The sequence below is a fragment of the Dipodomys spectabilis genome, unplaced genomic scaffold, assembly GCF_019054845.1.
Source record: "Dipodomys spectabilis isolate Male_0828 unplaced genomic scaffold, ASM1905484v1 ptg000427l, whole genome shotgun sequence".
NCBI classification, from domain to species: Eukaryota; Metazoa; Chordata; class Mammalia; order Rodentia; family Heteromyidae; genus Dipodomys; species Dipodomys spectabilis.
The window spans coordinates 648,856-669,124 of NW_024871104.1; the positions used below are offsets into that span (position 1 = coordinate 648,856).

The 20,269-nt window shown below is 38.1% G+C and overlaps 1 protein-coding gene across 1 annotated transcript in view; it reads left to right on the forward strand.

Annotated features, from left to right (window-relative positions):
- Tmtc2 (transmembrane O-mannosyltransferase targeting cadherins 2) overlaps nt 1–20,269 on the forward strand; it is a 356,843-nt gene that overhangs the window by 142,368 nt on the left and 194,206 nt on the right. The window contains exon 2 of the mRNA XM_042668306.1: nt 6,964–7,534. Within this exon, the coding sequence (XP_042524240.1) occupies nt 6,964–7,534 (571 nt within the window). The remainder of the gene's footprint in view (nt 1–6,963; nt 7,535–20,269) is intronic.

Consider the following 20,269-nt stretch of genomic DNA (forward strand, 5'->3'; position numbering starts at 1 on the left):
GATGTATGTATAGTGTGTGTGTGTGTGTGTGTGTGTGTGTGTGTGTGTGTGTTTGTGCATGCCTGTGAGTGAATAGTTGTGCAAGTAAGAGTTTTGGTTTAGGAATTTTTCCTCTCCATAGCATGCTAATGGATCAAAGTGAGAATGAAAGCAGGCAGGCATAGCTATTAAATTCACTTTAATAATATTTATTACATGCCTAAGATGCCTTGGACGCTAGCAGAAAAGACATAATTCCTTTCCTAAGGGGACTCATCGCCTAATGAAAGAAGGTGAAAAATGATCAGGCCATTAGTAAGTATGCTAAGCAGTCTATACAGGAAATAATGAAAGCTGGAATAGGATGTAGGGAAGGGAAGGAAGGCAGATTCAAGGAAACTTTAGAATAAAATGTTTTAATGTCCTAAAAAGCTTTAAAATATCTATAAACATTTTTTATTGTGAAAATACTGTACAGAGGGGTTACAATTACATGAACAAGATAATGAGCACATTTCTTATCAAGCATTGTAGCCTCCTCCTTTGTTTCCCCTTCCCATCCCATCCTCCCCCTACCCCTCCACCCAACCCTCCTCCCCCCCTTCCAAAGTTGTAAAGTTGGTTTTCAACATAACGACTTATACATCTCATTGTTGCAATAGGTCCACCTGTATCCCTATTTAAATGATTTGTTTTCCCTTCCCCTCCACAAATTATACCAACATCAAATACAGTGAAAGCAGGGGTTATACCGTGGGGGCGGGACATACAAAGCAACAAAGAAATAATCTTATAAATGTGTATAGAAGCAACAGTCAGGCAAACTTGGATTTCACTGATGGCATAGTTATGAGATGTAATCAGGGAATGAATCAGTGAAGGTTTATGGAAAAAAATAGTTTGGATTCAGATTTTTAAACCTGGATTGAAAGGTCAAACTAGTAAGATTTTATGGTAATATAGTATTATTTAGTATTCTTGGTTGCACAAATACGAATAGCATCTCAAACTAGTTCATAACTAAAGGGCATTTATCTGCAAAGTGTAGGTTCATGTATGACTGGATCCAGTGTAGCTCTTATGTTGCCCTCCTTCTCAAGCAGGTCTTGTCTTCAGGAAAGTGTGTACAAGGCCTAGAATTTTCTCTCCTTCCCAAAATAAGATGCCCTTCCTGAATAGATTTTTGGTTCACCTTGACTCTGAATGGCCTGGCTTATACTACATCACTTGTTTGGTTAGGGATAGAGATCAGAAGAAATAGGTCTCCAAAAACAACAAGTGCCCCTTTCACATTAAATTAACACTGCCTCATTTGTTGTTTAGGAGAGTATTTTGTAAAAAAAAAAAAAAAAAGGTTATTTTAATCTACCAACTACTAGTAAAGCAGTAGTACAGCTCTGGAGAATCTAAAAGTAAACCAATTGGTATTAGTAGGAAATAGAGGATTCCTTTACTTTTTTCTTTCATGTAGATATGGATACCAACTGGGAAGTACGAAATGGAGGCTCATGAACAGCATAAGGTTAGAGATATAGATGGAGAAGGGATCTATTGAGCTGCAGTTGTGAGAGGTGAAGACCCCAGGAGTGGGAAAAAATGAGAAAGAAGGTCAGGGTGCAGAAACAAGAGACAAGCATCCATATGTGTGAGGACAAATAGGAAAGTTTCTAGCCAGGGAGAGTTGGATAGATGTAAAAAAAAGAGGTGGCTGAGAAGAATACTTGGTTAAAGAACAAAGAATCACTTCCTTAACTGCTTATTACCTTGTTCTGAAAGTACCACATTAAAGCTTAAAGGAGGCTGGGACTGTGTCTTTTTGTTGTTGGTGGTGGTGGTACTAGGAGCTTGAACTCTGGGCCTGGGCGCTGTCCCTCAGCTCTTCAGCTCAAGGCTAGCCTTTTATCACTTGAGCCACAGTGCTACTTCCCGTTTTCTGCGTTGTTTTATTGGAGGTAAGAGTCTCATGGTCTTTCCTGCCCAAGCTGGCTTTGAACTTCGATCCTCAGATCTCAGCCTCCTGAGTGGCTAGGATTATAGGCATAAGCCACAGGCACCCAGCCTTGGGAATGTATCTTAGTGGTAGAGTGCTTGCCTTGAATGAATGAAGCCCTGAGTTCGATTCCATAGCACCATATAAGCAGAAAACGCTGGAAGTGGCTGTGGCTCAAGTGGTAGAGCGCTAGCCTTGAGCAAAAGAAGCCCTGGGACAGTGCCCAGGCTCTGAATTCAATCCCCACAATTGGCAAAAAACAAACAAACAAATAAAAAACAAAAAAGCAAAGCTTAAAGGAATTTCAAGTGAAGTATAGTTGACCCTGATAGATTCTGAAAGCTATATGTGTAAATGTGATGTTAGCAATACTGTTTTTCATTGGTGTCCAGATTCACTGGTGGGTTGGTTGTTGGTCACTGGTTATTATTGCTGGTTATAGTAATAACAGCTTATAGGGCCAGTATATTGGAGTGTACATAATAACTTATTAACTCCTCCCAATGATCCTTCAAGTTAAGTACAGTCACCTTTTAAAAAAAAAAAATGGTGATACTAGGATTTGGATTTTGGACTTTGTGCTTGTTAGTCAAGTGTTTTGCCACTAAGTTACATCTCCAGCCCTTCCCTCCCATCTCCGCACTGGTTATTTTTTGGATAGAGCCTCTTCTTCCTGCTCAGGTGTATTCCCAGATAGTGATCCTCCTATTATTTTGTTCCCACTGCAGCTAGGATGAAAGGTGTACACCACAATGCCCAGTTTCTTTACAATGAAATGGAGTTTCAGAACCTCAGGAAACTCTGTGCCTTTCTACCTGAGTTGGCATGGAATCCTTTCCTCCAGTCTTAGTTTCCCAAGTAGCTAGAAGTGCAAGCCACCGGTGCCCAGCTTCAGTTAATTTTACAGATAAGAATACTGAGGTATAGGAGGTGAAGGAATTCTGTGTTTCCACCATCTCAAAGACTTCACACGGCCTGGTGGCTCCAGAATTAATTTCTTAAACTTTATATTGCTCCTCCTGCCTTATACACAGATAAATGTGTTTAGGTGGACTTTATGTGTAACTAGTTGAAAAAGGCCATTTTTTTTCTTCAGTTATCAACCCATAGTATTTTTTTTTTCTTTTTTGATTTTTCAAGTTTAAGTTTTGGACTTTAATTCTCATTCAAGTAGAACAATTGGAAGCATGTCAGAGGAATGTACTATCTGATGTTTAAAGTATCTGAGCACAAGTCCCACTCTGAAAGATTAAAGGTTATCACTTATACAGGTGCTTATGACCACAAAGGTCAGGGGACAGAAAAGAAAATCAGTAAGAACACACACATAAGAACAGTTCCTATGGCGAGTCACATCATTCGTCAGTTTTCCAACAGTGTTGGCCTTTGCCAACATTTCCTGAAGGGAAAAATCTTAGGACACCAAACATAAAGAGCCACAAATGAACAAAAGTGGAAACAGGTTAAGACCCCTGGGTGGACTTGAGAGACTCTTTTTGCTTCAAAGGACAGGCTCTCAGTCCTGTCTCTAGGGAATGCTGCCTACAACTTGTTTCTTTTTCGCATCTGCAGCTCTGATTTTTCTCCCCCTCTCCCAAGGTGGAAAATTCCCTACTTCCTTAGTGTCTTTCTGAATTTTCAATACCGACTCACAGAAGCAACCCTTGCAATTATTTCAGCATGAAATTTTGTTTTGTGTTAAAGTGTTTCATTAGCTGTGAAATAGCAGTAGTGGATTCAATATTTCCGTTTTGGGACTCATAGAAAAATATGCAAATGGATCAGAATCTATTATATGTGGTGTGGAATGACTACCTTTATTCTCATCTAGCCTGAAGATCACTCAGATGTATCTTCCTTAATTTGATGTTGAAGGGTGGTGAAATACAACCCTTATCACTGACTTGCATATGCGGCATGACTTATATAGTAAAGCCCAGTGCAATTTAGTATTGTTCTGTATTTCTTTGCCATAATATTCATTGGATAAAGGGGAAAATGCTGCTTAGGCAGATAACACCTATTACAGGATTTTATCAACCAAAATTCCCCCCTAGTAGGGTGTTTTACATGCAGGTGAGGTGTTCCATTGCTCATCCAGTTTTCTTTTATTAACACTATTTGCCTTTATTTTTTTTCTCCAATGTCTATTGAGGGCTGTGCTTTAAAATTTTGTTCTCACAAAGATTTTGTGAGATTTCATTGTGCTCTTTGTTTGAAAAATCTCTAAATCCTCATATTGAAAGTAAGATGTAATATATCTTGTGGTGCTTGCAGGTGACTAGGTTTATTGTTCTGATTAGGAAATTTCAGCAGCTTTCAACAGACTGTTAAGATAGATATTTTTTATAAAGCCTTTTACAGATTTGGTTATGGAGCCAAACATAGAAAACGAGTTAGGGAAGATAGTTCTCCATCTTTTGTGGATAGTCCATTGGAAGGATGAAGTTATGTGCTAAACATAATAGACCTCCCACCTTTCTCAGTGTATAAGCAAAGCAATTTCCCAGAATGCTTTGCCATTAAGGTCTTGACTATTTTCGTATTTCCAGTCAGGTTTTCTTCATCGATACTATAAAAGTCCCTTTAGTATCTAGGGTAATGTCTAGTAGAAGCAAGTTGGGTTTTCATTCTGAATTACATGAAACCCATCTCCCTCTGACAACATGGTTTGGCAGTTTGTCAGTTTTTCATATTTCCTTTAAATTTTAATTATAGCCCATCAAGTCTTAAGCAATTACTTCTAGGTTAGACTCTTGATGAATGTCATAGCAGGGTGTTTCAATTTAATGGATCCAGAAAAAAAACATCTGTTTCTAATATTCTAAAAGCCAATTTATATGGAAATTCATTTAATATGCAGTCAATACATGGAGACTGGAAAATCAAACCACTGTGGTGAAGTTGGTCTTCTGTTAAAAAAAAAATTGGCCAGGTGCCTGTGGCTCACGCCTGTAATTCTAGCTACACAGGAGGCTGAGATCTGAGGATTATGGTTCAAAGCCAGCCCGGGCAGGAAAATCTGAGAGACTCTTATCTCCAATAAACCACTAGCAAACTGGAAGTGGTGCTGTGGCTCAAGCGGTAGAGTACTTGCCTTGAACTGAAGAGTGCAGGGACAGCGCCTAAGCCCAGAGTTCAAGCCCCAGGACCAACCAAAATATAGTTGGTGCTTATGTCTAGTTTCAACTGATACTTGTTAATACTTACATTATCAGCTCAAAAAAAAAAAAGACAGCAATTTCTCATACTCAAGAAATAGGAAGTCGTTAGTCCAGGGCTGGTATACTCTACGATGATACTGGTTCAGTTTCCTCAGTGTTAGTCCTCTGCTCTGCTGTTCATAATTCTTTCCCTGAGGATATGTTCTGAGCCACCATGGCCCTTCCAACTCAACTACTACACACTTACAGTGAGGAGGTATAGGAATAGAGGGTAGAAGGCTAAGCTTTCTTTTTTTAGGATACTTTTTGGATAGAGGCCAAAAATTGGATGCATGACCATAGTTAGCATCAAGAAATTGTACCAGATGACTATGTGTCCAGCTATAAAGTAAAATTATATAAATGTGATAAAAGGTGCAGATTAGATATTGGAGAACTACGGACTGTCTCTAATGTGTATTTTTCCAAACAGAATTATAACAAATCTTCTGCTTTTTTTGGGGTGGGGGGGAGTCTGGTCGTGGGGCCTGAACTCTGGGCCTGGGCACTGTCCCTCAGCTCTTCAGCTCAAGGCTAGCGTTCTACCACTTGAGCCATAGCACCACTTCCGGCTTTTTTTTCTTTTTGCTTATGTGGTACTGAGGAATCGAACCCAGGGCCTCATGTATGCAAGGCAAGCACTCTACCACTGAGCCACCTTCCCAGCCCAAATCTTCTGCTTTTGTATTAACTATCTAGAAAAGACAACTAGTTTTCAAATGTAGACAATATACATAAAAGACTAGCTTGATATTTGATCATCAACTACTAAGCAGTCTGATAAGTGTGGGGGGGGGGGGAGGGGGGTGTACGTGTGTGTTGGTACCATTGTGGGGCTTGAACTCAGGGCCTGTCCCTGAACAAATCAATTAATCTTTCTCAGGCACAATTTCTTCACCAGAGAGATACAGATGATGCCATCTATCTCTTCAATGTTGTTCTAAAATTTGAATGAGAAGATGGAGCGATGGGTACTAGTAGCGAGTACTTAGCAACAGAAGCTCATTCTTTTCTTGAAGCTTGTTTGGAAATATCAGGCATGCAATGCTGGAAATATTAATTATGAAATCAGAAGACAAGGAAGTGCCCTAATGACTCTTAGGAGAAAGAAGAGTGGGAAGGGCTGAACAATGAGTAAAGAAAGAACAGTTGGTGATGGGCCACCCTTCCTCATCTCTCCAGCTCTCCAGGGCCTTCCCACCCTGGGAGCACTAGGACCATTAGCATCGCTTGAGAGCCTAGAAGTGCAGACTCTCTGGTGTCTTCCCAAGAGTCACTCTCAGAACCTCTCTTTACCACAATTACTATGCGATTTGGGTATATGAATTCCACTGATCAGGGTCCTGCTATTCTATCTAAAATTTATTTCTAGTATTGGGCTAATTCCGGATTTGTACATGCATACCCTAGATCAGAATCACTTGGGCTATGCCCAAAGCACAGGATTCACATTTGCCTTTTTAGATGGGATGTCACAGGACTTTGATGCATGGCATTTGACAAGTGCCTCACTGATGCTGAAATCACTGCTAGAAAGCAAGTGTGTTTTACTCAAAGGCACCTGAATTCCAACAACCAGGCTGAAAGCTTTTTCAGGTAAAGAAGGGTAGCCCTAGCCACGGCCTTAGCAAACAAGATCTGAATGCAACCTTTGTGATGGTGGAATCCCATCCCAAAGACACTCAGTATAGTTTCTGAGGAAAGCTATACTTTCACATACGTTACAATTTGTCTCTCTCTTTTTCTGTTCAGTTGTTTTACATTTCTTTTTCTAAATGTTTTGTTTTTCAGCCGCGCTATCAAGACTAATCAGGACCTTCTCCCAGAAACTCCATGGACACACATTTTCTACAATGATTTTTGGGGGACCCTTCTAACCCACAGTGGCAGCCACAAGTCCTACCGGCCACTTTGTACTCTTTCCTTTCGACTGAACCATGCCATTGGAGGGCTGAACCCCTGGAGCTACCATGTGGTCAACATCCTGTTGCATGCTGCTGTCACCGGTCTCTTCACGAGCTTCTCCAAGATCCTCCTCGGTGATGGATACTGGACTTTCATGGCTGGCATGATGTTCGCCTCTCACCCCATTCACACAGAGGCAGTGGCAGGAATCGTGGGAAGGGCCGATGTTGGGGCCAGTCTCTTCTTTCTTCTCTCCTTGCTTTGCTACATCAAACACTGTTCTACAAGAGGCTACTCGGCCAGGACTTGGGGCTGGTTCCTGGGGACAGGACTGTGTGCCGCGTGCAGCATGCTGTGGAAGGAACAAGGAGTAACTGTTCTCGCCGTTTCTGCTGTTTATGATGTCTTTGTCTTTCACAGGCTGAAAATGAGACAGATCTTACCTACCATTTACAAAGTAAGTGATTGTTCCCTCTCAAGCACGGAATTACTGAGTAGCCTACTTGCTTGGTTGTTTGCCACCCTTTATAAAGCAAATTTGTTCCTCTTCAAGCAGAATTTAAAAATAAGTTCCTTTTTGATCTGGTAAGTAGAAGTTGTCCTTTTCGACCTTTCTCTCCTAAGCAGGGTTTCAGTCACTGCTGGCTTTATTCCTCAGGTTTCTTAACTTATTTTCATGATTTCAAAGGTAGTAGAAGAATAATTTTGCCTTTCAGACACATCTGCATGTATTGTTTTTAATTCATTCCTTCTTTCTGCCAAGTTTCCTTTAATCCAATAAACTGCTTATAATGTATATTTATAAAAATAACACAGCTGATAATAGAACTAGATGCTAGACTCTGGAGCAGGGAAGTCCTCTGTCATTTGTTAATATTGCTCTTCCTGATTTTGGAAAGCAGCCCTTCTCTGCTAGAGCACTGGGAAGTCAAATTCTTCAACCATGACATCATTACCTTTTTCTTGTTGTAGAGTATAAGAATAGAAGATTCAAAACAGAAAGTGGTTATTATAAGTTTTTCCCTGAGGCCAATTAAGACCTGTGCCTCAGGGCTTAGTATTTGCCTATTCCTTTTAGTGACTTTGAAAGCAATGTTGTCTCAAGGTCACAAGAACATTTGAGAATCCTCAAATACCTCAAAGAGAATAAGCAGTTTCCTTGTAGAGTATTAAGGGGCAGTATCAGGGAGACTTTGGCATCTTCAGAAACTGCCTAACTTTCCTCCCATCTTCCCATCCTTCTTCAGGGAAAACTCACTTTGGTTTGATTTTAAGGCTAAAGATTTAACCTTGCCAGTATTTTAGGAAAGGTCCCATCTTCTTTTGGAAGCAAGTGAATATATATATATATATATATATATATATATATATATATATATATATATATATAACAAATAAATATGTATACACACATACATGCATACTATAAGGTTCAGCAAAAGGAGACCCCCACTTGTTTCAGGAAGAAAAGAGTTTCTTGGGGGAGAGCAAAATGCTGGCCCACACAAGACAGAAGCTTGCAGAGAGAGAAGAAAAAAAGAGGGAGGAAGAGAGGAAGAGAAGAGTAAAACCGAGAGAAGAGGGAAGGACTTAGGGTTGAGAAGGATTATATAGGGAAGGGTGGGGAGATGTGACCACAGAGTCTGCAGAAGTGATCTCAGAGCCTGGGGAGCCTCTCACTGCCCAAAGGAGGCATGACAAGGGGCAGTTTAGGAAGTGATTTAGTGGATGAGAAAGTGATCTCAGCGTCTGGGATCCTTTGCTGACCCACAGGTGATTGACAGTTACTGGGATCCTTTGCTGACCCACAGGTGATTGACAGTTAGGTGATTACTAGTTTTAGGCAGGTGATTGCTGGTAAGGGTATAGAGCTGTCTTTCATGAAGAGGAAGGGGGGATAAACTGTTCTCCCAGTCAGACCTAACACATAGGTACATATGTACCTCTCTATGTGTATATGTGTAAATATTTGTTAATGGATCCTCCTATCTCAGCCTCCTGAGTAGCTGGGACTGCAGGTGTATGCTGCCACTCCCAGCAGTGAGGGATTGGACACTTGGCTATGACTAAGCCATCAGTTTTTCCTAGTTTTGAGTACTAGTTTCTCTTCGGAAACTGATTTCACTAAAAAATAAACTGCAGTCTTTCTGATGGAGGCATAGAATTCCATTGTGTATATATACCACATTTTCTTGATCCATTCATCTACTGAGGGGCATCTGGGTTGGTTCCATATCTTAGCTATGGTAAATAATGCTGCAATAAACATAGTTGTGCTGGTATGGTCTTGTTTGTGGTCATTTGGGTAAATGCCCCATTTGTTAGGAAATGGAAAGACTTGGAAAAAATTATATTAAGTGAAATAAGCCAGGCCCAAAGAGACAAGCAGAAAAGGTCATATAAATTGATGTTAGGTGAAATGAACCCCAAGATAAGTATTCAAATGTTTTTTCTTTCTTGTTTCTAACGTATTTATAAGATGATTTTTTTGTTGCTTTCTATGTCCCTCCCCCACGGTATAACCCCTGTTTTCACTGTATTTGATGTTTGTATAATTTGTGGAGGGGAAAGGAAAAAACAAATAGTTTAAATAGGGATACAAGTGGACCCATTGCAACAATGAGATGTACAAGTCCTTATGTTGAAAAACGAAGTTTACAATTTGGGGTGGGGGGTGGGGGTGGGGGGGTCTGGAGTGGGGAGGAGTTTGGAAGGGATGGGAAGGGGAAACAACAAAGGAGGAGGCAACAATGCTTAATAGGAAATGCACTCATTACCTTGCCCATGTGATTGTAACTACTCTGTACGGAATTTTCATGATTAAAAAAAAAAACTACAAGAGAAGTACAATCAATTTTTTTATTTATTATTATTTTTTTTTACTTAACATTTTCTTTTCACTTAGCAAGCAGGCTAATCACTGTTGTGTTGTTGCTCTGTGGGAAGTGTAACCTTTTCACTTAACACTCAAGTATTAAGGGCTTAATGAAGCTCTTTTGTGATGACAATTAAATTCCAAGAGTTTAAAGAAAACTTTGAGAAGAGTTTGATGCTTGGAAACAACATATGGTTTGAGAGTCAAGCTTTTAATTTCAAGTCAACTTTAATTCTTTCACGTAAATTTAGAGAGACAAATTGTTTTTTTCTTGAAATGATGTCATGAACAATAACAAACTTTATTGTTTTGCTGGAAATTTAAATTGAATAAGCGTTATCCATAATCCTTGTTTTAATGTGAGCTGCATTCTGTTAGAGAAAACAGTTTCAGTAGCTTTTACATACATAAGCGATAGCTTAGGAAGCACTGTGGTTTCATATATAGATTTTCCATTTTACCATCTTGTTATTTTGATATACTAATTCACGATGTGTTTTCAGGATATGTTTTTAGGACTTTTAAAGTTCTCTTCTGAAAAATTTTCAGTTCTCCAAGCGTACTTTCAAAAGCAGAATTGTTGATAGTGTAGAGCTTCTTACTGTAAATGTCTTCTAGACAATAATTGGATTATGCTTATAAAATTATTTATGGGAAATTAAAATTTATCTCACCATTCTTCATTTTATTGGTCAACTTTTACTCATATATCTGTTTAAGAAAAAATTTTTAAATGGAATAAAGAAAGAAAAGAAGGAAGGAATAAAAGAAGAAAAGTAGGCACTAGTGGCTCACAACTATAATCCTAGCTACTCAGAAAGCTGAGATCTGAGGATCACTATTTGAAGCCTGCTGCCAGACTGAGAAGAAAAGCCTCCAATTAAAAACTATAAAGTTGTAAGTGAAGTTATAGCTCAAATGGTAGAGTGCTAGCCATCAACACAAAAGTTTGGGGATAGCACCCAGGCCCTGAGTTCAAGCCCCAGGAGCAGCACATGCATGCACACGTGTGTGTGTGCACATGTGCATGAGTGCACATACACATACACACCACACAAACACACACAAAAGAAAAGAGTGATACCTCTAGCAGAGGACTTCCTTTAATGGGAATGCCTCCTTGGCATCATGTAAATGGACTGAGATACTTCTAAATAGATAATTAGCCAGATTTTGACAATGATTAGAGACCAAGCAGTGGCAATGGCTGTAGTAGGGGCAGCCACAACCTTCATCTGATGGTTGTGGTTTTAGCTTAGTTCTTTCTGTCTCTCTTAGATATGGGTCCAATAACTTTAATAAAATATCACTCAACAGGTTTTTAATGAATTTATAAGAAAGGGTAGAGATAATTTTGCCACCTCCCATGTTTACAGTTGACATGCAGAAAATGTTAGAATCACTAGGTATAGAAATCATATTTTATGAGTCAAGTGATCTTTTTTACCATACTCTGAAGGTGTGAAGATGAGCAAACAGATGTAAAGTCAAATGGCTACAGAGTAGAAAGGAAAATTATATGGAGTGGAATCTTAGCTCACAAGCAATGAATAACTAGGGATTACACACATGATCTGATTCTTCATCTGGAAATAATGTAGTTATTGGTGGACCTGGAGAATTCTGATACCTATATGAATTGTGAGGTTCTGAATGACAGTTGGAATGCCCAGTTGAAAAGTCATTTACTACATGTTCACTAAAAAGAGAGAAGAAACACGGATGGGAATTATAATTCTTTTAGAAAGTTAAGGCCAAAAGAAAAAAGCTCTAGTAGCTTTAAAACCTATGGGGATTTGATAATATAGGGAGTAAAGATTTATGTCTGTTGTCTCTCCGTCTGTCTGTCTGCCTGCCTCCCTGTCTGTCTGTCTAATCATTCTAGTGACTGCTTTTTACTGGTTAATTGTACACTGCCTGGCTTGGTTTTGAATGGTGCTTCACAAATCTCAGCTTCTGAGAAACTAGGATTATAGGCATAAGCCATCAATACCCAGCTCTACTTTCATTGTTGAAATAAGAAAATTCAGGTTTCTGTTTGATACAGCTTAAGATCTTTTTTTAAAAATATTAATTTTTTTATTGTGAAAATACCGTACAGAGGGGTTACAATTACATGGGCAAGGTAATGAGTGCATTTCTTATCAAGCACTCTTGCCTCCTCCTTTGTTTCCCCTTCCCATCTGTTCCCATTTCTCCCCCACAGCCCCTCTCTCCCACCCTACCCTCCACGCCAAAGTTGTAAAGTGAATTTTCGACATAACATCTTGTACATCTCATTGTTGCAATGGGTCCACCTGTATCCCTATTTAAACAATTTGTTTTTTCCCTTCCCCTCCACAAATTATACCAACATCAAATACAGTGAAAACAGGGGTTATACCGTGGGGGAGGGACATACAAAGCAACAAAGAAATATCTTATAAATATGTTAGAAACAATAGCAAGAAAGAAAAATCAAAGAAAGCTTAGACAAATGGGATTGCATGAAATTGCAGAGCTTCTGCGTGGCAAATGACATAGCTAGCAAGATCAATAGAAAGCCCACAGATTGGGAGAAGATCTTCACTAGCCATACAATGGACAAGGGTCTCATATCTAAAATATACCTGAAACTCAAAAAATTAAATCCCCCAACAACAAATCCTCAAAGAAACAACTGTCCAATAAATAAGTGGGCTAGAAACTTCTTTGAAGAGGAAAGAAGGATGGCCAATAGACACATGCAGAAATGCTCAACCTCCCTAGCCATAAAAGAAATGCAAATCAAAACAACATTGAGATACCACCTTACCCCAGTTAGAAGGGCTATAATCAAGAACTCTGATAACAACAGATGCTGGAGGGGATGTGGCCAGAGGGAACCTACTGCATTGTTGGTGGGAGTGTAAACTTGTTCAACCACTTTGGAAAGCAGTATGGAGGTTCCTCAAAAGACTTCACATAGAGCTCCCCTATGACCCAGCAATCCCACTTTTGGGCATTTACCCAAATATTTACAAACAAGACCACACTAAAGCTACCAGCACAACTTTGTTTATTGCAGCCTTATTTACCATAGCTAAGATATGGAACCAACCCAGATGCCCCTCAGTAGATGAATGGATCAAGAAAATATAGTATATATACACAATGGAATTCTATGCCTCCATCAGAAAGAATGACATTGCCCCATTTGTTAGGAAATGGAAAGACTTGGAAAAAATTATATTAAGTGAAGTAAGCCAAGCCCAAGGAAACATAGGTTCCATGGTTTCCCTTATTTGCAATGTCTAGTATATCAATGAGTCAAGCAGAAAAGGTCAGATAATGTGATGTTAGGAAAATGAACCCTTAGATATGTATTAAGTGTTTTTTTTTCTTTCATGCATTTGTTTCTAATGCATTTATAAGATTATTTCTTTGTTGCTTTGTATGTCCCTCCCCCACAGTATAATCCCTGCTTTCACTATATTTGATGTCGGTGTAATTTGTGGAGGAGAAAGGGAAAAACAAGTCCTTTAAGGATACAGGTGGACCTGTTGCAACAATGAGAAGTACAAGTTGTCATGTCAAAAAGGAACTTTACTACTTTGGTGAGGGGGGGGGGGGAGGAGGATTGGGTGGGAGGGCGGAGGGGGGGGGGAGGCTGGGAAGGGATGTGAAGGGTAAACAAAGGAGGAGGCTGCAATGCTTGATAAGAAATGTACTCATTATCTTGCCCATGTATTTGTAACCCCTCTGTACAGTATGTTCACAAAAAAAAATAAAAGAAAATAAAAGGAAATGGAAAGACTTGGAAAAAATCATATTAAGCGAAGTCAGCCAGGCCCAAAGAAACAGGTCCCATGGTTTCCTTTATTTGCAATAACTAGTATATATCTGAGACAAGCAGAAACAGTCAGATAAGTTGATGTTAAGTGAAATGAACCCCAAGATAAGCTTAAGATCTTTCTAAGACTGAAATCCAAATTATTCTGTGACATTTCATTGTTTTTTTTTCCTTTTAAACATTGATTACTAATTTTTATTTATTTATTTTTTGTTTTGTTTTGTTTTTGGGTCCAGTCGTGGGGCCTGATCTCTGGGACTAGGCGCTGTCCCTCAGCTCTTCAGCTCAAGACTAGTGCTCTACCACTTGAGCCACAGCGCCACTTCTGGCTTTTTCTTTTTGTTTTATATGGTGCTGAGGAATCGAACCCAGGGCCTCAGTCATGCAAGGCAAGCGCTCTACCACTGAGCCACCTTCCCAGCCCCTGATTACTAACTTTTAAAACAAAACCATTTATTCCAGAAAAAAAATTTGAGATGGCAACTTCAGCCCGTTTTGATTTTTAGGCTGATAAAATAATGTATTGGTCCTTATCATGTGTAAAGCTTCACAATTCAGTAAAAGATATTTGACATTAGAATTTTTCTTTGCTAAAATATGTGAGATGGAATTAATGTCTTGGCATAGAGGTGATTTTTTTATTAGTTTTTTTTTTTTTTTAATTTTTTTTATTTTTACATTTTTTATTTTTTTAAAAAATTTTTATGTTTTTTTTATTGTGAAAATACTGTACAGAGGGGTTACAATTACATGGGCAAGATAATGAGTACATTTATTATCAAGCATTGTAGCCTCCTCCTTTGTTTCCCCTTCCCATCCCTTCCCATCCTCCCCCTCCCTCCCAATTCTCCCCGCCCCCCCCCCCCACCAAATTTGTAAAGTTTGTTTTCTACATAATGACTTGTACTTCTCATTGAAAGAATGACATTGCCCCATTTGTTAGGAAATGGAAAGACTTGGAAAAAATTATATTAAGTGAAGTAAGTCAGGCCCAAAGAAACATAGGTTCCATGGTTTCCCATATTTGCAATATCTAGTATATGTCTGAGTCAAGCAGTAAAGGTCAGATAAAGTGATGTTAGGGAAATGAACCCTAAGATATGTATTCAAATGTTTTTTTTCTTTCATGCGATTGTTTCTAACACATTTATAAGATAATTTTTTTGTTGCTTTGTATGTCCCTCCCCCACAGTATAACCTGTGCTTTCACTGTATTTGATGTTGGTATAATTTGTGGAGGAGAAGGGGAAAAACAAGTCGTTTAAATAGGGATACAGATGGACCTATTGCAACAATGAGAAGTACAAGTCATTATGTCGAAAACGAACTTTTTTATTAGTTTTTAGTGAACACTTAGTATTCACGTATGCCAGGCACCTTTCTTAGTATTAAGTGTTAATTCATTTAAATTATTTACCAAATGTTGACTGAAATAAGATTTATGAAATAATATAGTTGGACACTGACAAACTATAATTTTTTAGCACCTAGGATTTGTCAAGAAACAGTCAATATAAAACCTTCAGATATGTTCATGTATAAAAGTGAGTATTTTGAAATATTCCTAATTGTTATCCTCAAGATGCCTTTCATTCATTTCTTTTGTTATACTGAGCTGCCCTTCAACTTTTAGTACATAGTGGATACTCAGTAAATTATGGAATTCATAATTAAGATTTATTTTAAAGTGTAGGCTGTTATGATGACATACTATTTACTTTCATGCATTCAGTGGGCTCTGAGAGGTGAGACTGGAAGACATGACTATCAGAAAAATAAACTATCTCCCTTCTCAGGAAAGGATGGTTTCACTATTCATTAAGTTACTTTCACTTATGTGGTCAAAAACCAGGGGCAGGGTGGAGGGGGGGAACCTTGAAATGCACTTAAACTATTCGTAACAATAAATACTAGATTTTATCTGGCCACAATTTTTTTTTTTTACAAGCCTCCTGTGACTCAAAGAGGTATGGAGTAATAAAATGAGCAGAAGCAGTATTTTTCTTACCCAGCATCAGTCATTACAGGCCCAGGAGTCATTTTCTATGCTTATGTAATGTCTGTTACCTGCTTTAATGTAGAAATATCTCATTGTTTATTAGAATCATTAATCAGTCATTTAGTCACAGGTGGAAATTTTTTAAAAAATAAAGGAATCAAAGTCAATGTAATAATTCTAATAAGAGCTTCAGGTAAAGGGCAAAAATGAAATCCTTTCAATGTGATCTTTTAAGAAAATCTCCAAAATGACTTTGTTTTGCTGTAATTGCTTATAGTGTGTGTAGTGCATTCTTATAAAATTAAGTTATGTGGCTCAGACTATTTAATATAAAGGAGAAGATTATCTTACTATACTGGCATGTGGAAAGCGTTGCTATTTTTAAAAGTTAGTCATCTTTTTTTAGAAGTTACTTTTTTCCCCCTTTAATGGGAAGATAGGGATTTAGAGTGCAAAGGTAGTTTGTGATAAATGAAATTAACTTTGGTCGTAGTTACTACTTAAGCTTGATTCTACATTCAGTTGTATTGATCATACCAAAATAGCAAATGATCCAAATGGCTAAATCATTTATAAGATACATCATGCTGGACTTTATATCCTGTTTAAAGAGTTAAGCTCATCACCCTCCAAACATTAATGATACTGAATAGTACTTCTGCATAGCTGACTCTTATATGTAGCAGCATGAGAAAAGAAGGTATTTGCACATTGCACATGTGTTGTTTTCCTTGAAAGGATGCTGGGGTGACATTGATGAGATGCTATCATGTATGGCTCTATCCCTTTTGCTTCTAGGCTAGGTTGTGCTTTTTATTTCTGGTTGAGATAATCTTATGGATTGCACTGCATAAAAATGATAGATTCATAGTGGCTTTTTTTTCTAAGTCAACATCTGCACTACTTTATTTCAAATACTATTCCTTTTATATGATTTTCTTTCCTTTCTTTTAACCTTACATTTGATTTTTGTGAGAATGCAGATATAGCAAGATACCTGATTCTGATCACAGTATTTCCTAGCCCAATTGAAGCCGCAGGGCTGTTTGTCATGCACTTACAAATGAATTTGGATTTCTTCCCAGTCAACTTGTTGTAGCATTTAATATTCATGACCTGTAGTACTATAAAACTTTGAACAGCTGCCAACACTGCTAACCAGATAATATCACAAATAAAGTCGAGGTTCAAAGATACCTTACAATTCAAAAAGTCAAAGATTAATAAGGTATTTTATTCTTGCAGGTTGGCACCTTTGCTCAGTTGATATAAGATGATTCTGTATTCTAGTTACAGTTTAGGTTCAAGCTAAGTAATTTAGGCTTGGTACCTTGCGTGTTTCTGTTATGCTTATAGTTCTTAATACTTAGAGCAGCAGACTATTCACAAATTACATTCTGAATTTCATCTTTGTGCGCTATATTTGTTGATGTGGCAATTCACAGGAGAATTGGTGAGAATCTGAACTTAAGTATTTTATAGAGTAGTATGAAGTTAAGAATACTACATATATACTTAGCTATTGAGCTATCTACTTAACTCCTAACATTATCCTAGACATATACTAATTATGGCAAATAAGGGCAACCATGGGACCTATGTTTCTTTGGGTCTGGCTTACTTCACTTAATATGATTTTTCCCAAGTCTTTCCATTTCATTACAAATGGGGTGGTGTCATTCTTTCTGATGGAAACAGAATTCCTCTGTGTGTGTGTGTGTGTGTGTGTGTGTGTGTGTGTGTGTGTGTGTGTGTGTACCAGATTTTCTTGATCCATTCATAGCTCAGTAGCTACGTACATATGATCATATAAGATGATGCTAAGTGAAATGAACAAGACATGGACAAAAGAGGTTTTTCTTTGTTGTGTTGTTTTTAATGTACTATGTGATTTCTTCTTCTGTATGTTCTTCCCCCTAACATACATCCCCTGTTGTCACTGTATTTGATTTTGGTACCCTGGTATTGTAGATATGTTTATCTGAATTAGGGAAGGGAAGGGGAACAACAGAATGGTGAGACATTGGTGGGGAATCAATGCAACAGTAATATTCACAAGACAATATGTTGGAAATGATCTGTATAACTTCAGGTGGGGACTGGAGTTGGGGGAGGGAAATTAGGTGAAAAATGAGGGAAGGTGGGTAACAAGTTTAACAAGAAATGTACTTATTACCTTACTTATGTAACTGTAACCCCTCTATACGTCACCTTGCCAATTAAAAAATAAGAAAAAGAGTAGTGCATATAAATATAGAACTGAAATTCAAACTGGAAAGTAGTAAGCGTATAATGGCAGCGTTGGAGGTTCTAGTGGTGTTTAGAGGAAGGGGAGATTCCTTTCAACCCAGGAGACCAAGAATTGCATTCTGGAGTAGAACCATTTGAGGAAGGCCCCAATAGTTATATATAGGCATTTATGATTGGAGGGGTGAACAAGAAGAGGAGATACAGCCTAAGATTCATACAGAGGGAAGGTCACAGGAAGTAACAGGAAACACTGAACAGTCCTTTTGGGAGATAGACACAGTACATGAAGTTTACAGAGAAAAAAAAAAATAGGAAAGTGTAGACTGATATCTGCTAGTGTGTCTCATAAATGCCGGGGACATCCAAAAGTATGTGATGACCCCCCCCCATGGAAGATTATGCATGGATTTAACATGTTTGACCTTTGGCTAGTCCACAGATGATGGAGTCTGGGAAAATACAGGCCATCTCCCTCTTGTACTTGACCGAGAGGAGACACTCTGACCTCTTTGTGCTCCCATGAAGTCTGAGGGAAGGTTTTCTTTTGTGATGAGACAGAGAATTGGACAGGAGTGGAGGCTTATATTTATTCAGTGAGTGTGCCTGATACCATTCTTAACATTAAAAATAACACAACACTTATTTTCAGAAAACGAGAATTATGTCACTTCTTGCTGAGCAATAGTTAGCATATTGTTATAGACTCGTAATGAGGAAAACAGGGAGCCCTAAAGGGCTTTCTCTAGTTTTCCGGTATCCCTGTTTCCAGCTTTGTTAAACAGTGCTCACATATGCTCCCGAGTGTTCACAAGTACCACATCTCTCTTTGTTTTGTACTCTTTCATACAGGAAGCCAGAAAAAAAATAATAAAGCATCCTTTTCACATTATAGAATTAATGTCCTATCAGCACTGAATTTCAACTAGTTAATTCAGTATATTGTCAGTGAAAATGACACCCAAATTGGACCCTGTGATGAATAAATAATGAATCTCATTGAAATCAGCTCTGCTGTTCTCCTCACACTGTGTCTTGGATATGTATTACATCATTTGGCTCAATTTTCCATAACCTGCTGTCTCAGAGGAATCACACCAGCTGACCAAGACTTAGGACTATCAGGTTATTTTATCCTTGCTACTTGCAGTTTCATATCAAATGATGAGGTTTATACAAATTTGAAATCCATTGTCCTTGCCTAGTAAATGCCTAGAACAGTAACAACGCCAATTTAGTGTTGAGTTCTCAACAAGCTGTAGGCTATGGACATCCAGATTTCTTAGTATATTTATATATTCTCTGAGATTCTTTAAAAAAAATGAATGGGGCAGAGGATGTGGATAAAACTGCCTATTAAATGCATTGACAAGGACAATACATATGAAATTGGGAAAGAGTGGTAAGGTTGCATGGTGTTGTGGGGGTTTGTCTTTTAAATATTCAAGGTTTGTATCTATGGATCATAATTTTCCTTTCTTCACAAAGGATAACAAGAAATCAAAAGGGAAAAGTGTACCTTGTGGTGCTGAAGTCTGTGATGATCTGCTGGTAGGAAGGTCAATGTGTCCTTGCTCTCTCTCCCTTCATCTTTACCATGCTGCAGCACCCAGATGGCTCCTGTATGCTCTGTTGGTCTGATTATAACTCTTGCATCAAATGAAATAGCATGAATTCAGAATTTAATACATGTTTCTTCAGTAATTATAGCCTTGATTAGTGAAGTCAGTGTTTCTGTTCCAAAGGACAATCTTTTCCTTCTCTACATGTTTATTCATTTATTTTCAGGGAAATAAGGTGCAACAATTCTGTTTCTTTTTTCCTTATTCTTTTTTTCTTTTGCTGTGATAGGGGAATCTGCGTGCTTACTATTGATTATATGGTTACCTTTTGCTTCTAATTAATGTAAGATTCAAAGAAATCAGGCAAGGGACAGCACAGGATAAATGAAGGACATAAACACACACACATACACACAAAACAGACTGAGTTAGTTTCTAGAAGTAAAGAATTGGAAAATATACCCCCAAATTTTCATTAATATGTGGCTATATGTAATCTACCATATATATGTGTATGTCTGTTTGTGTATATACACACACACGTGTGTGTGTATATATACACATACATATATGTATATATACAGTATATATACATATACATATATGTATATATATATATATATATATATACACAAGTATACATATATGCATTCAGGCAGGCACACTTGTCTATATGCAGTATCGATAATGGATGTTTA